Genomic DNA, 17571 nt, shown 5'->3' on the forward strand with positions numbered 1-17571 from the left:
AGGACAAGGGTAGTAAATTATGGAAATTGCACATACATTTTTTATATTGGTTGTTTGATTGTCTTGAAAGTTTCAGGAATCCTATCTTGGACCAAGGGGACGTCAGATTTTGGTGGCCGAAAAGGAGGCACAGGTGAACCTGAAAAAAGGCCGAGAATCTTTTTGAATTGGGCTTTAAATAGAATAAACAGAAGTATTTGACACAAAAGTTTCAGGAATCCTTCCTTGGACCAATGGGGACATAAAACTTTGGCGGCCGAAAAGGAGGCACTGGTGAACCTGAAAATAGGCCAAGAATCTTTTGGAATTGAGCTTTTTTGTAAATAGAATAAATGGAAGTATTTGACAAACAAGTTTCAGGAATCCTTCCTTAGACCAATGGGGACATCAAATTTTGGTGGCCGAAAAGGAGGCACCGGTGAACCTGAAAATAGGTCAAGAATCATTTGGAATTGAGCTTTTTTGTAAATAGAATAAACGGAAGTATTTGACAAAAGTTTCAGGAATCCTTCCTTGGACCAATGGGGACAGTCGAATTTTGTTGGTCGAAAAGGAGGCACTGGTGAACCTGAAAATAGGTCAAGAATCTTTGTCAATCTAGTTTCAACAGTCTGATATGGATTCGTCGATACTTTTCTTTTTTTTTTAAATAAATTCCTTTCGAATATATAGAGAATAAGTTGGCGAGTGATTTGTTGATTGGCCCATTCAAGATTTTGTATAAATTAAATAAAAAAAAAAATAATTTTTTTAGCTGAAAGTAAGGAGCGACATTAAAACTTAAAACGAACAGAAATTACTCCGTATATGAAATGAGTTGTTCCCTCCGCAATCCCTCGCTCTTTACACTAAAGCTTTTAATTGTTTTAAAAAGTAGAATTGTGGCAAAGAGTCAAACTTTAGCGTAAAGAGCGAGGGATTGCGGAGGGGACAACTCATTTCATATACGGAGTAATTTCTGTTCGTTTTAAGTTTTAATGTCGCTCCTTACTTTCAGCTAAAAAAAATAGTTTTTTTTTATTTAATTTCTGAACGTTTTTGAATTAATGCATGTTTGGTTTTGGCTCTCCGCACATAAATTATTAAAATGAAATTTGTATATTAATTCTTTTTTTGGCTAAATGGCTTTCTCTTAGTTTTGATCAGACGATTTTGAGAAATAAGGGGTGGAGAAGGAGGCCTAGTTGCCCTCCAATTTTTCGGTTACTTAAAAAGGCAACTAGAACTTTTAATTTTTAACGAACGTTTTTATTAGTAAAAAATATACGTAACTTAAGAATTAACTTACGTAACAAATTTTCATAACCTTATATTTTTATTATGTATACGAGGGGGTTTGTACCCTCGGTAATACCTCGCTCTTTACACTAAATCGTAAGTTTTGTCCCAATTCTTTAAGAATGACCCCTGAATCAGAAAGGCCGTAGAATAAATAGTTGAAATTACTAAAAATACTTTAGCATAAAGAGCAAGGTTTTTATCTCCTCCTAAATACATCGCTCTTTATGCTAAAGTATTTTTTTGAACCCCTCATATGCGTAATAATCTCTGTTCGTTTTAAGTTTCAATGCTACTTCTTCCTTACATTTAACAAAACGTTTTCATGTTTATTTTTCATCGTTTTCTTATAGTAATGCTAGAGAATCCTGCGCCCTTGTCATTTAATTTTTCTTCCCCCATGACAGATTCCTCCAAGGAAAGATCCTCCAACATAGCCCCCTCTCCTAAGCCCCACCCCCCAAACAAAATAAAATCCCCCTGAAAACGTCTGTACACTTCCCAATAACCATTACTGTATGTAAACACTGGTCAAAGTTTGTAACTTGCAGCCCCTCCCCCAGGGATTGTGGGGGGGGGTAAGTCATCCCCAAAGACATAGTTATTATGGTTTTCGAATATGCTGAACAAAATGGCTATCTCAAAATTTTGATCCGTTGACTTTGGGAAAAAATGAGCGTAGGAGGGGGCCTAGATGCCCTCCAATTTTTTTGGTCACTTAAAAAGGGCACTAGAACTTTTCATTTCCGTTAGAATGAGCCCTCTTGCGACATTCTAGGACCACTTGGTCGATACGATGACCCCTGGGAAAAAAAAACAAAAAAAAAACGAACTAATAAACACGCACCCGTGATATGTCTTCTGGCAAAAAATACAAAATTCCACATTTTTGTAGATAGGAGCTTGAAACTTCTACAGTAGGGTTCTCTAATACGCCGAATCTGATGATGTCATTTTCGTTAAGATCCTACGACTTTTAGGGGGTGTTTCCCCCTATTTTCCTAAATAAGGCAAATTTTCTCAGGCTCGTAACTTTTGATGGATAAGACTAAACTTGATGAAACTTATATATTTAAAATCAGCATTAAAATGCGATTCTTTTGATGTAGCTATTGATCTCAAAATTCAATTTTTTAGAGTGTTGGTTACTATTGAGCCGGGTTGCTCCTTACTACAGTTCGTTACCACGAACTGTTTGAAAACTAGAGATTGCTTCAAAAGTACCACTGTTTGATTTAAAAGCTTTATCTAGACATCAATTTTAAACATTTGAATGAAATTGAATCAAAAGGTTTCCTCAGAGTTTGGTCAAAGTGTTTCCTTTTAAAAAAGGTTGGGTTAAATTGATATTCACAAATGTAATTATCCTAAGAAAACTTAGTTGTTGATATTTTGAAGCAGAGAAGCACATTGTTCGGAGTGAGTTTTGTTTTCATTAGAAGACTAAAGACGCTTGCCTAGCTTTTTAAAGGCTTTTAGGGGCCGGAAACTTCACTTTTATTTGTGGTAGCTCTTATTGGTAAACCTTGATTACCATTGTTATTTTCTTCTTTTTATATTGTTGCGGTTGATATTAAGACACATAAGGGCACGCTGTTTGAAGTACAAAGCGTTTTCAGCGAAGTACAAGCGACACTTCAGCCTTTGGCACGTTTAGGGGGTGGTAGCTTTACACTTATCTGGGAAATTTCAAGTCTTTTTTAGTTTGACTTCATTAGTCTTTTTAATTACTGTTCCTTTGAGGTTTCATTTATTCATGCATAGTAATGTAATTATATGTCTGACTTTATTGTTCATTTTAATAAAAGGTTGTTTTAGATTTCATTATTCATTTACAGCAAATTATATTTCTTTTTAGTTTGAGTTATTGTACAACTATTACGTCTACTCGATTTAAATATAGCACTTAAATTTTCTTTGAATTCGCTATTTAATTTTGGAAGACATTTTTTTTTAAATCTGGAGAAAATCTGGAAAGTTATTACATTAATCTTATGTACAGGAAAAGACCGTGTTTGTAATAACCTGACAAGTTAGACATTGTGGTAAGATCTTGGCTCCACAATAAAAAACAAGAGCTAAGAGCTCATATGGGACTTGTGACGAGGCCGGAAAAGCCAAGAGCTCATATGGTATGAGCTCTAGCAAAATTCTAAGAATCAATAGATTGCTTTAAAAGGAAAATCAAAGGCTTAATGCCGGTCGGGATTTAAAATAAGAGCTCTGAGTCACAAGGTCCTTCTAAATATCAAAATTCAATAAGATCCAATCACCCATTCGTAAGTTATAAATACCTCATTTTTTCTTATTTTTCCTCTCCCTTCAGCCCCCACATGGTCGAATCAAGGAAAACGACTTTATCAAGTCAATTTGTGCAGCTCCTTGACACGCCTACCAATTTTCATCGTCCTAGCACGTCCAGAAGCACCAAACTCGCCAAAGGACTGAACTCCACCCCCTAACTCCCCCAAAGAGAGCGAATCCAGTACGATTACGTCAATCGCGTATCTACGACATTTACTTATTCTACCCACCAAGCTTCATCCCGATTCCTCCACTCTAAGCGTTTTCCAAGATTTCCGATTTCCCCCTCCAACTCGCCCCAATTTCAACAGATCTGATCTGGATTCGAAATAAGAACTCTGAGACATGAGTTACTTCTAAATATCAAATTTCATTAAGATCCGGTCTCCTGTTCTTAAGTTAAAATAAATAAAAAAAAATATCAAATTTTTCCAAATTAACACACCCCAGCTCCTCCAGACAGAATGTATCCGTTCCAATTATGTCAATCACGTATCTAGAACTTGTGCTTATTCTTCCCATCAAGTTTCATCCCGATCCTCCACTCTAAACATTTTCCAAGATTTCGGTTTCCCCCCTCCAACCCCCTATGTCCCCGGATCCAATTCGAGTCGAAAATGGAGCACCTGAGACATAAGATCCTTCTATATATCAAGTTGCATTAAGATCCGATCATCCATTCGTAAGATAAAGATACCCCAATTTTCACGTTTTCGAAGAATTCCGGTTTCTCCCTCCAGCCCCCCCCCCAAGTGTCAGGGATCTGGTCGGAATTCAAAATAAGAGCTCTAAAGCACAAGATCTTTCTAAATATCAAATTTCATTCAGATCTGATCACCCGTTCGTAAGTTACAAATACCTAATTTTTCTATTTTTTCCGAATTATTCTCCTCCCCCCAACTCCACCAAAGAGAGCGGATCCGTTCCGGTTATGTCAGTCACGTATATTGGACTTGTTTTTATTCTTCCCACCCAGTTTCATCCTGATCTATCCGCTTTAAGTATTTTCTAAGATTTCCGCCCCCCTCGAACTGCCCCCCACCCTTCAATGACACTGGATCCGGTTGGGATTTAAAATAAGAGATCTGAGTTACAAGGTCCTTCTAAATGTGAAGTTTCATGAAGATCCGATCACTCCTTCGTAAGTTAAAAATACGTCATTTTTTCTAATTTGTCAGAATTAAACCCCCCCCCACAACTCCCCCAAATAGAGCGGATCCCTTCAAATTATGTCAATCACGTATATAGGATTTCTGCTTATTTTTCCTATCAAGTTTCATCCCGATCCCTCCACTCTAAGCGTTTTCCAAGATTTCATGCTCCCCCCCAAACTTCCCCCAATATCACCAGATACGGTTGGGATTTAAAATATGAGCTTTGAGACACGATATCCTTCTAAATATCAAATTTCATTGAGATCCGATCACCCGTTCGTAAGTTAAAAATACCTCATATTTTCTTATTTTTCAGGATTAACTCTCCCCCCTCCCCAACTACCCCAAAGAGAGTGGATCCGTTCCAGTTTTGTCAATCACGTATCTAGGACTTGTGCTTATTTTTATCACCAAGTTTCATCCCGATCCTTCCACTCTAAGCGTTTTACAAGTTCCTAGGTTCCCCCCTCCAACTCCCACAAATGTCACCGGATCTTGTCAGGATTTAAAATAATAGCTCGGAGACACGATATCCTTCCAAACATCAAATTTCTTTAAGATCCCATCACCCGTTTGAAAGTTAAAAATACTTCATTTTTTCTTTTTTTCGAATTAACCGGCCCCTCACCCCCTCCCCCCCCCTCAGATGGTCAAATCGGGAAAACTACTATTTCTAATTTAATCTAGTCCGGCCCCTGATACGCCTGTTAAATTTCGTCGTCCTAGCTTACCTGGAAGTGCCTAAAGTAGCAAAACCGGGACAGACCGACAGAATTTGCGATCGCTATATGTTACTTGGTTAATACCAAGTGCCATAAAAAAGCTTGGAAGAGACTAATGACCTTTGCTTGAATGGAATAATCGCTTGACACTAATGGCTTGAATGAAATAATCGTCGTAAGTTTTTGTTACAGTGTTGAAATATGAAATATCCGGGACAATTAGAGATAAGAATTTCCACGGGGAAGGAACATACAAGAAGTTTAACGTTCTGTAAAATTGGCTAAAGCTACTACATTTTTGTTGAAGAACCTTGATCCGTACATTACCCACCCTCCTAACAATAAAATGCTTGAGAACTCCTCTTCTTGGAAACAACAGCAGACACATACACAGGGTTTTTCTTCTGGGGGGCCAATTGTGATATAAATTTGAGGTCAGTAAGAAATTTTGGGGAGCAACCCATGACAAAACAATTCTAATTGATAATTTGAATAAAAAGTGTCCTGAAATTTAAAGAGGGCTAAAACCTACCTCTCCTTGCTTATGTCCTTAATCCATTGTGCCCTTGGTTGTGGAGACTAGTGTTAATGGTTTATATATATATATATATATATATATATATATATATATATATATATATATATATATATATATATATATATATATATATATATATATATATATATATATATATATATATATATACCAACAAAGTTTTTCGGTCAAGCCAGGAATGGTTAGATTAAAAGCATCAGCTTTTTGCTGAAAAGACTGGTTTAAGTAATTTCACACATCGAATTGGTTCTCTGTTATGTAACTAGTCATGTAAAATAAAGATTGTAGATGGATCAGAATCAAAGCGGATATTCACTGGACGCAAATTTGAATATTTAAATCGTTTTTATAAGTTTCTGGGGTGAACTTTACCATTCATTCCCTTTTGGGCTGCTGGATTAGATCACACCCCCTGAAATATTTCTCCAACTCGTAATTTGGTCGTAAGAATATAGGTAAAACGCCCTTAAGCCCCTCGTCCCGAACCAAAATGCTTTTGGTAACTCCCCTGTCCTAGGCAAAAATAATGGATACGGCCCTGTTGGGCAGAAAATATATCGAAAAAATATTTCAGTAAAAGAACATTCAATGGTCTTCCCAATTATAGTAATCGATGCCGTTATAATTGGGTCCCAGTCCTCACCCACCCCTAATGGGACCAGATTTAGCCATTTTCTTATTTTTTTGCAAAATTCGCTTTAATTTTTTATAAAATTTCGCTTATTTTTCGTGTTTGCTATTATTTTTTGGCTCCTTTCGCATCAACCTTGACTAAGTATATCAGAAACCATTCCGAACCGAGTTTGATCATAATGCCAAATAAGTCAACTAAAGAAAAGCTTTAAAGCCTAGGATCCTATGCGCACACGGCTCTAAATAATCGTTCATAAACATTATAACAAAAACTTCCATATACGTTCTACTCTGTCAAAACATCTTTGATACTTTTTTCCTTGGCAGTTTTCTATACAAAAGATGTAGATAGTCTACTAGGTTTTGAAAACGGTTTTAGCTTTAAATGACGCAAGGAAAATTGGAAAAATGTCAGTATGCTCAGTTTAGTGAGAATACTCACTTTTCACACATGCAGATCAAATCGTAAAAAAAGAAATGTTGTCTTTAATCTTTCAAAACACAAATATTAGACAAGTTTAAGTTTAGAAATCGTGGCGCAAGAGCAAACTTTGGAACTATGTTATGAAAACTTCGAACTTTAGTGTATTTTCTCTGATTAGCAAAGGCATTCCGTTTCAGATCAAGATGAATCTGTAAGTGAGATATTAGCTGCCAAATTTCGTTTCATTTATTTTTGGGCAAGATTACAAGTTGTGGCAGTCTTGAGTAGTTGTAGTCACGAGTATTGGCAGTCATAGGTAATCGTATTCGCAAGTAACCATAGTCGGAAGTATTAAAAGTTGCAAGAGCTTTTGAGTCAGGGACGCCATTTGAAGGAAGTACGGTGAACTCCTGTATGTGCGGTAAATAGAAACTTCAGCACATATTTCTTCATACAGATTATCTCTTCCCTTGCCTCCGTAGCAAATTATTAAAATGGTGTCTGCCATTAAGGATTATTTCAAATCATTGTTTTAGTGCAAGGGCATTGTCTTCGCCTGATTTTTTGTATTTGTTAGGGAAGGCTTTCAAATGGTACTGGATCAGGTCCTGTCCCCTGAAGAAGAAGCTAAATTTACATCCATACTTAAGATAATTTTCAATCTGGCAACTTTCGGGCTTCATAAATGGACGTAATTTTAAGGAGACATCGGTAACTCGCTAAAATTCTTACATATTTAAGGAAGTTTTCGAAAAGCACCTACTTTTTGAAGCGTGAAAAGCTGCACCTGCATGAGGAGGTCTGGATTTCAACCTCTCCCCCTCTTACGAATTGTGGACAATTATTTACAAATAAGTACTTGTCGTCTCGAAAAAAATCTGTAGGGAGTCGCGCAAAAATCTCACACGGGTCGCAGTGCGGCCCGTGGGTCGTAGGTTGGACACCCCTGTTAAGAAGAACTAAGTGACGAAGCATATACATAATTGCGATTCTAAAGGCTGTATACATTCTTAGCCCACACCCCTATTTCAGAAGGACTCCTCCTCCATGTAAACTAGATTGAAAATCCAGCATCTGCAGAGTGATCCATTTCTGTTTGGATCCGTGCTTGCTATTGCTTTCATATCAGACAGGTTTTGGGTTTTGTTCGACCAAGGGCAAATTTATCTAGTGGTCCGATTCTTTCAGAAACGTAACAAAAACAAATTTGTTCTAGAGCTCATGTAGTAATTGTGCATATTAATTTTTTTTTTAACCTTTCCCTTCAGGATCAAGTCCCAGGCAGTTCTTAAGGATGTAAGTTATGCTATAATTTTATGCTTATTTAATAAGAATTAAATGCAAACTGATTAAAACGAATGGCGTAAACTCAATGACAGTATGGATATAAAACAGCGAATTGCTGCCATCCTTATAGATTACAGATAATTAATTAAGATAAAAAGCAAGTGTTTTTATCTCTTTTTTCAGTCCGTTTACTTTCAAGTTTAGATTTCTTATTTATACAATCCTAGGTGTTTTTTTTTTTTTTTTGAAAATAGTCTATTAAGAAAGAAAGACTACATCAGTTGCCGAAATGACTTCAAAATGTCAATATTTATTAATTTAATTTCAATTTAGAAATCTGAAATTATCAATATACCAAACACTTTGGACATGTTTCAGCATTATGTAGAACATTTTGGGTAGATCATCTAATAAAAAAAATTGATTTCGAGACAAAAATAATCACTCCTGATTTGATGATCCTTTTTTCGATTCGACTCGACGGACGAAAAGCCACGGAACAAAAGAACAAACTTCTAATAAATGTTGTTATTTTTCTTCTGCTGATTTGGTACAAAATGAAATATTAACACATTTAAAGTTTTGAAGCTATACAAATTTTCGTCTAATCTAAACTAAGGCGCGAGACACACATGTTGTTTTTTAAGCGAGCGTTTTTTTGTTTGTTTTTTTACCGATAGTTCCCTAGCAAGATGTACTTTATAGTATTGCTGTACAATAGCTATCGCATAAAAGTTACATTATTGCATAGTAAAACTGTCGTTTACTTTAATGCCTACGCCAAGGTGGTGGCCTATGGAACACACACTCGGCGTTTTTTTTTTTTTTTTTTTTTTTTTTTTTTTTTACCGCTGAAGACTCCTGATAAGAGTGTGTTTGCTATAAGGGCGTCATAAATGAATTTCTTTTCCTGGGAAGGGGCAATTGTAGAAAAAAAGAAGCTAGATAATTTGATAAGGAAGTTTGAAGTGTCAGGAAGTAGGGCCCAAACTAACCCCTGTCTTCGACCCTAAACAAAGAGAAGCCTATTTATCCCTAATACAAAAACGAGTGTCAATCCAATTTATGTGCCCTAAACTTGTTGGAATAAATTAGTTTGCCAAATTCCAAATACGTATATTTATTATTGTAAAATAAGATAGCTAGGGAATTGAATATCGAAACTAAAAAGATACAGAAGAAAACAGCTTATAATGTGATACTTTTTGGAAAAGGGCAATAAGTTCATTCCCTTATGATTAATTAGAGAGGAATTACTGGTAGAAAAGGGGGAATTTTATTCTCAAGGGACTATTCCGTCGTAGAAAATGAACAATGACTGTAGCTATTGCTTACTTTCTAATCTTCTAAGAAAATAAAAAAGAGGGTTAATTAGTTTCGAGAGGCTTTATACAAAGGATTCAGTATGTCCAAACTTTCTAGCCTTCCAGCAAAAATAATTTGGTTTAAAAATAACATCCTGAGATTATATGGGAGTTTTAAAAAAAACTTTGAAACCATGTAGGTATTGTGCAATGGAACTCCCTGTTAGTCTAGACTTCACCAACTACAATTTATATACATAATTGCGATTCTAAAGGCTGTATACATTCTTAGCCAGACTATCTATATTTTTGGCATCCAACTCTTTTTGTCTTTGTATTTTAGTGATGACTGACAACGCTCCTTCGCCGCCTCTTTTGTTGAGTGTTATGCTCCATTATCCAAGTGACGCTGATTAATCTATTCGACAGCTATTAATGACTGAGATTTTGTCATTTCAGGACTTGACAGCCATTGGGATAACGAAGCCTAATCATCGGAAACGACTCAAAACAGAAATTGGAAACCTTCAAATTCCAGATGGGCTCCCTGATTATGTTCCAGTAAGCTTTATCCCTTAATTTACTATTTTGCCAACCCCTTTTCCTCCTTTTCTCTTATGCTCTTGCTTTCAACCAGGGAAAACCTACTTAAAATAATGTAATTAAGTAGCAATATTCAAAAAAAAAAATTTCTACGAGGTAATTGAAAAAAGATATCTCATCTGTATTTTGAATGTCTGTATAATCGAAAATAAATCATAATTGTTTAATTGTTAAATCATAATTGTATGTATAATTGTACCTTTCAGAAGCAATCGAGGCCAAATCCATTTTTGGTATATTCTAGGGTTTAATGTCAAAGCACTTTTTTTTTTTTTTTTTTTTTTTTTTTTTTTTTTTTTTTTTTTTTTTTTTTTTTTTTTTTTTTTTTTTTTTTTTTTTTTTTTGCTGCACTACATGCCTGGATGTCAGAAAACCGAGTTCAAGTCTGTGAAATATGCCAGAGAACAAAAAAAAATGATTTCATAGTAAGTCTAGTCAAACTAAACACACCTCAGACTCTGTTCTATGAGAAGAAACAAGGATGCTATCATCACAAAAAGCAACAAGAGCACCTGAGGACGGCGACCGTTTATAGGTTTAGTAGGATGCGGGATGACAGACGATAGCAAACGGAAGATTTATGCTGGGCTACTGCAAATTTGGCTAAATGCAGGGAACGGGAATGTAGATAAATAAATTGCTATTTATTAACAAAAAAAACCTTCAATATAAATTCGTAAACAAAAACACATTCTTAATTCCCAACTAAATGAATAAATTAAGATTGAAGTATTACTCCTTCCAATATAAGGAAACACAGAAGAAAGTGGCTCTTGAACATTTATTTCACTCCCCAAGAGCTTTTCCACTAATACAAGACTCAAAAGGACAAGTGCAGACTGAAAGGAAGACCCAATGACATAATTTATTGTATAATTATCTTGGTGTTGCAAATTTTTTAATTTTGGACCGACCTTTGACAATTTTTTTTTCAAAGTGTGGCCGAAGGTACCTGGTCTCACTTTGCAATATGGATGTATGGGGAGTTTAAATGTACACTATGTGTGTGTGTGGATGGGTAGTACATAATTCTAAGTATTTTTATTATTAATTTTAAATTGACTTACTAGTTATTAGTTTTTCATTATTTTGTTTTACTAATACATATCTATTGAATCGGTATTTGAGTTAGGCTCTGTGTTTGATTTATCGCATTTGTCGTTTGGGCTGACTATACTGTGTCTCCCCCCAAGGTTTATTTTTTAAGCATTGCCCCCATTTTGAATAGAATTCCAAATCTGAAATTTTTGCCCGACGAGGGCAGGCTTAGTGCTTTTGAATTTGTCTGTAACAAAAGAAAGTTCTTGATCTCAGAATTTTCAACTGCATAAGTCCTCTCCCAGCATTCTATTATCATAAGAGCAAAATGATGAAAATGATAAAGAAGGAGAAACTAAACTCGAAGTCACATCACTCATTGCTAAGCCTAGTCGCTAGTGTGTAGACTCTTGCTAGTGTTATATTGTTGATAATATAAATTATTAAAAAGTGGTGTGTAGCTCTTGTTCAAAGAAACATGATCATCGACTGAGTGATTGACCGTCCTCTTATTAATAAAATTCAAATAATAAAATCCTCTTAAATACTTTGTTGAAGAAACTGAAATTTATATAACGAAATTTTAATGAAGCTCTCTATTGTACATGTTTGTAAGTTCTTCTTATTGTGTCCATCATTTTTAGAACTTTCTTAGGTAAGTATTACATTTCTATTGACGATTGTAGCTAAATAACATTTTATGCCTCGGTTAAAAGAGTAAAGAACGTAAAAGTCGAGATACTCGTTTTACATGGCAGAACATGGCTAATTTGATTACCTGACTTGGTTAAACAAATGAGACTGGAACTGTTTTGACGTCGGCATTTCCATTTGAAGTTTCTGACTTTAAGAATTCGCTCTACATAATTTTTCTAGTTTTCCACTCAATTTAGTGGCATTAAGGAAGCAGATAATCAAGTCATGTTTCTTCAAGAGCATGTTTTTGAAAATTGCTGAACCTTAAACATTTCCAACTTAAAATTTCCAATCCTTCATCTTTCTGTTTAACTTCGAAATGGTAGAAAACTTTGTTTAATTGAAAAATGGAAAGTTTACGTTTTGAATTAAAATTTGCTGAGATGAAAATTTCACTCAAAAGAATCAGTCCTGGGACATCTTCAACAAGACTTTAACAATTTCATGTTTTGATATTTTATTTTGTTTTGTCTTTATTCAGTTTTAATGCAAAATGGTATTAGATACTATAGTGCATAGAGGGGACATAGAATTTGTGAAGTTCGGTAGTTACAACATTGGGTTGTCAATTAAAGTGCAATGTTGACACGGAGGGTCTGGTCTAAGAAAAATATTCAATTGTTCTTCCACAAGTTCTTACATAACTGTTTTCTAAATTATCATTATCTGTGACTATTTACTTACAGCTGTACATTATGTAGAAATAAGGCCACTTGAGAAATTTTATTGGATATATTTTGGTATTACGAAAACAAGGATCTTCAAGCCAGCTCCCCCCCCCCGCTCCAGAAAAATTCTAACTCGAAGAGAAAAAAAAAAGTAAAATCAGGCAAAATTTCGCATTTTCTAGGTCTGTATCCAATTGATATTCCTAATTGCTCATAGGCTTTTGTAACCGATTTATAAATATCGCTTGAGAATCCATAAAAAGAAAAATGATTTAGCCTATAGCCGAAGTATTTTTGCGTCTTTCTTGCTGAAAATTTTAGCTCGTAGAGTCCAAAATAAAATACTCCTGTATGTATGTTGCAAGATCGAATTAAAGTGACTGTAGGAAGATCGAGTTATTAATACTACTATTTAAAATTTCTTAATGTTTGTTTGCTATAAAAAAAGGAGTTATCTCCTTCTAACAGGAGATTTTGTTTTCAGTTGAAGGCATGGTTAGTCGATTTGTTAATACGGCTGTTTGGTCTTTTACAAAAGTCTTGTTTTCCTTTCTCTTTTCAATAATTTACCTGCTTTGGGGGGCTTCTTTACGAACTTTCTTCTCTCCCTAAATAGTGTATCCAGTCCGAAATAGTTGCACACGTACGTGATATACTGAAGCATTTTCCAAACCTCGAAACTATTTGCCTATGTTGAATATTTAGTAGTCTTAACCGTTTGTCGTATACAATTATATTTTCCTAAAATTAGCATTTGGAGCGTACGCCACATAAATTTATGAACCTGAGAGACCTAAATTTACTTTAACAAAGCTTCTTAATTCTAGATAAGAATCTTTCGCTTTTCATATGATAATTCCACCGTGAGAAGATACATATAGTATTCAACCTGTTGAATATGACATGCCTTGAAATAACATCAAAACAGAACAAAAAATGCAAATGAATTGACAAGTCTGCCCCCACTCTCACTCTTATATTAATACAAAATCATTTGAGCTGACTATATTTCTTCCAGACGGAGGCGTCTTTTTTTTTTTTTTTAGATTTAATATTTTTTTGATGTTCCTTTTTAGTGATTATGGCTTTGCTTGGTAGTTCGGTAATCTTTTCGTAAAATTTTTAGTATGTTGATGACCAGAAACATTTTGTTTTCTTAGCTAAACAGTTTAGGGCATCTTCATGACAAACTATTTTTTCCTGATGTTCAAAATTGATTAACGGTAGATGTTGATGAGGATTTGCGCATGCTTTGTTTTTTTTTTGGGGGGGGGGGGGTTCTCAGCATAATGAGAACAAAAGTGGGTGAGACTGATTTCATTATTTAGCTCTTATTTTAATATATATGCCGGTAACTTAAATTGAATGTAATACCCATGCTCATATTGTCATTTTTACCAACTCTTTTAGATACCATCTTTATTTATATGTTTTATTTGATGAATGAAACTTGTTGTAAAATTTATTTTATTAGTTTTGTTTAATTGATAAGAATGGAATTATCTAAAGCTTAGTTTCAATGAGTGGTGGGTTAAAAGATCGACTGGATAACCTGGACCCTGAATTTCAATTTCACGAATTCAATCAATAAGATTAAAGGCAGGTACAGATACAGATGTGATTGGTTTAGACTAAGATCATTACTCAAACAGAAGAGAGTACTTGAAAAAATCCTTAGTTGGTGCTGCCCATCTATTTTGAACCGATTGCCTCAAGAGTTAACCCATCAAAACCATCTGGTAGTTCCTCCAAGCGAAGGTTCACCAGGTGTTAAAAATTCAGTGATTAAGCTATGTGAACAACTATTGTTGGGGGGAGGGGGGCATTTCGTATGCCTAGCATTCCTGACTTTGCAAAACTTCAAATATACTTCTGCTTCTTCAAAAAACTTCAAATATACTTCTGCTTCTTAAAAAAACTTCAGATATATCTTCTGTCTTAAGAGGAGGAAGGGTGTGAATCGAAAATCACAATGTGCAAGGATTAAAAGAATACAAGGATTTTTTTGGTTTCTAATGGATTTCTTTTTTTTTTCCAGCTTTTGTAATTTGTCGGCAAGGTTGATTTAATGTACTTAAAAGTGAAAATAACTAGAATTGAAGGTTACAGTTCTGTTTGAATTTGTGAATAAGTCAAGGAAGAATCTCTCGATTTCAACTTTTCTCGACTCAAAGTTGGTGCACAACCTTCATTAATTTATAAAACGTCAATTCTTTTTAGGACACTCTAGAGGAATGGCTCTCGTTACTTGGATTGGCTGAATACAGCCCGAGTCTCAGGCGCCAAGGTTATAGAACAGTGGAGGACGTAAGTCAATTAACGTGGGAAGATTTGGAAGATTTTGGAATTCTTCGATTAGGTCATCAGAAGAAGATCACTCTAGCTATTAAGAGAGTCAAAGACATTATGACTGGGAAATGGACCCCTAACATGCAAGAAAATCCCATTCTCCATACTCAGTTTTATCAACAACGGGTAGGTTACGACTAATTTACAAGATTCTTGTTATTGAGTCGTTTTGTAGCAAAGTGAAGTCTCTGTTCTTATTCAATTGCTGTAATAAAATTTATTGTTAACAATAACGTAGCCATGGGCCCCCCTCCCCATCCCCAAAAAAGTTGTTTTAACAGATTGACGAGTCCTAAACCAGAGGTCCTTGTTGCTTTTTCAGAACGTGGTAGGGCTTGATGGGTGTTGTTGGAAAGTTGATGGATATGACTATATTTTGGAAACTTGCGTATAATTCTTGCTTGGGGCTGAAATGAATGATTTCGCTTGTACTTGACAGTCAGTAAAGTCAATTCACAAAACACAGGGGATCGCTTTACTTATTGGGACTGTTTTCCCCTTTTTTCGAAAATTGAGCAAATTTTCTCAGGTTCCTAACTTTTGATGGGTACTCTTAAACTTAATGAATTTTAAAGGTTTGGAATCAGCATAAAAATTTAATTCCTCTGGTGTATCTGTTGTCATCTCTCTGTTTTCTAGTTTTGGCTACTATTGAGCCGAGTCGCTCCTTAAAAGCGTTTCCCACACCCCTATTTCAGAAGGACTCCTCCTCCATGTAAACTAGATTGAAAAAAATGCATATTAATTCAAGTTGATCTGCAGAGTGATCCATTTCTGTTTGGATCCGTGCTTGCTATTGCTTTCATATCAGACAGGTTTTGGGTTTTGTTCGACCAAGGGCAAATTTATCTAGTGGTCCGATTCTTTCAGAAACGTAACAAAAACAAATTTGTTCTAGAGCTCATGTAGTAATTGTGCATATTAATTTTTTTTTTAACCTTTCCCTTCAGGATCAAGTCCCAGGCAGTTCTTAAGGATGTAAGTTATGCTATAATTTTATGCTTATTTAATAAGAATTAAATGCAAACTGATTAAAACGAATGGCGTAAACTCAATGACAGTATGGATATAAAACAGCGAATTGCTGCCATCCTTATAGATTACAGATAATTAATTAAGATAAAAAGCAAGTGTTTTTATCTCTTTTTTCAGTCCGTTTACTTTCAAGTTTAGATTTCTTATTTATACAATCCTAGCTGTTTTTTTTTTTGAAAATAGTCTATTAAAAAAGAAAGACTACATCAGTTGCCGAAATGACTTCAAAATGTCAATATTTATTAATTTAATTTCAATTTAGAAATCTGAAATTATCAATATACCAAACACTTTGGACATGTTTCAGCATTATGTAGAACATTTTGGGTAGATCATCTAATAAAAAAAATTGATTTCGAGACAAAAATAATCACTCCTGATTTGATGATCCTTTTTTCGATTCGACTTGACGGACGAAAAGCCACGGAACAAAAGAACAAACTTCTAATAAATGTTGTTATTTGTCTTCTGCTGATTTGGTACAAAATGAAATATTAACACATTTAAAGTTTTGAAGCTATACAAATTTTCGTCTAATCTAAACTAAGGCGCGAGACACACATGTTGTTTTTTAAGCGAGCGTTTTTTTTTTTTTTTTTTTTTTTACCGATAGTTCCCTAGCAAGATGTACTTTATAGTATTGCTGTACAATAGCTATCGCATAAAAGTTACATTATTGCATAGTAAAACTGTCGTTTACTTTAATGCCTACGCCAAGGTGGTGGCCTATGGAACACACACTCGGCGTTTTTTTTTTTTTTTTTGTTTTTTTTTTTACCGCTGAAGACTCCTGATAAGAGTGTGTTTGCTATAAGGGCGTCATAAATGAATTTCTTTTCCTGGGAAGGGACAATTGTAGAAAAAAAGAAGCTAGATAATTTGATAAGGAAGTTTGAAGTGTCAGGAAGTAGGGCCCAAACTAACCCCTGTCTTCGACCCTAAACAAAGAGAAGCCTATTTATCCCTAATACAAAAACGAGTGTCAATCCAATTTATGTGCCCTAAACTTGTTGGAATAAATTAGTTTGCCAAATTCCAAATACGTATATTTATTATTGTAAAATAAGATAGCTAGGGAATTGAATATCGAAACTAAAAAGATACAGAAGAAAACAGCTTATAATGTGATACTTTTTGGAAAAGGGCAATAAGTTCATTCCCTTATGATTAATTAGAGAGGAATTACTGGTAGAAAAGGGGGAATTTTATTCTCAAGGGACTATTCCGTCGTAGAAAATGAACAATGACTGTAGCTATTGCTTACTTTCTAATCTTCTAAGAAAATAAAAAAGAGGGTTAATTAGTTTCGAGAGGCTTTATACAAAGGATTCAGTATGTCCAAACTTTCTAGCCTTCCAGCAAAAATAATTTGGTTTAAAAATAACATCCTGAGATTATATGGGAGTTTTAAAAAAAACTTTGAAACCATGTAGGTATTGTGCAATGGAACTCCCTGTTAGTCTAGACTTCACCAACTACAATTTATATATTTCTTCAAAAATTGATAATTTCATATTAAT

At 34.7% G+C, this 17571-nt stretch overlaps 1 protein-coding gene across 1 annotated transcript in view; it reads left to right on the top strand.

Annotated features, from left to right (window-relative positions):
• The window catches only part of LOC136029162 (caskin-2-like), a 131239-nt gene that overhangs the window by 61337 nt on the left and 52331 nt on the right, over nucleotides 1-17571 (top strand). Inside the window, exons 8-9 of the mRNA XM_065707307.1 lie at nucleotides 10122-10223; nucleotides 14888-15142. Coding sequence (XP_065563379.1) covers nucleotides 10122-10223; nucleotides 14888-15142 — 357 coding nt within the window. The remainder of the gene's footprint in view (nucleotides 1-10121; nucleotides 10224-14887; nucleotides 15143-17571) is intronic.

This window comes from Artemia franciscana, chromosome 1 (assembly GCF_032884065.1).
Source record: "Artemia franciscana chromosome 1, ASM3288406v1, whole genome shotgun sequence".
Lineage (NCBI taxonomy): Eukaryota > Metazoa > Arthropoda > Branchiopoda > Anostraca > Artemiidae > Artemia > Artemia franciscana.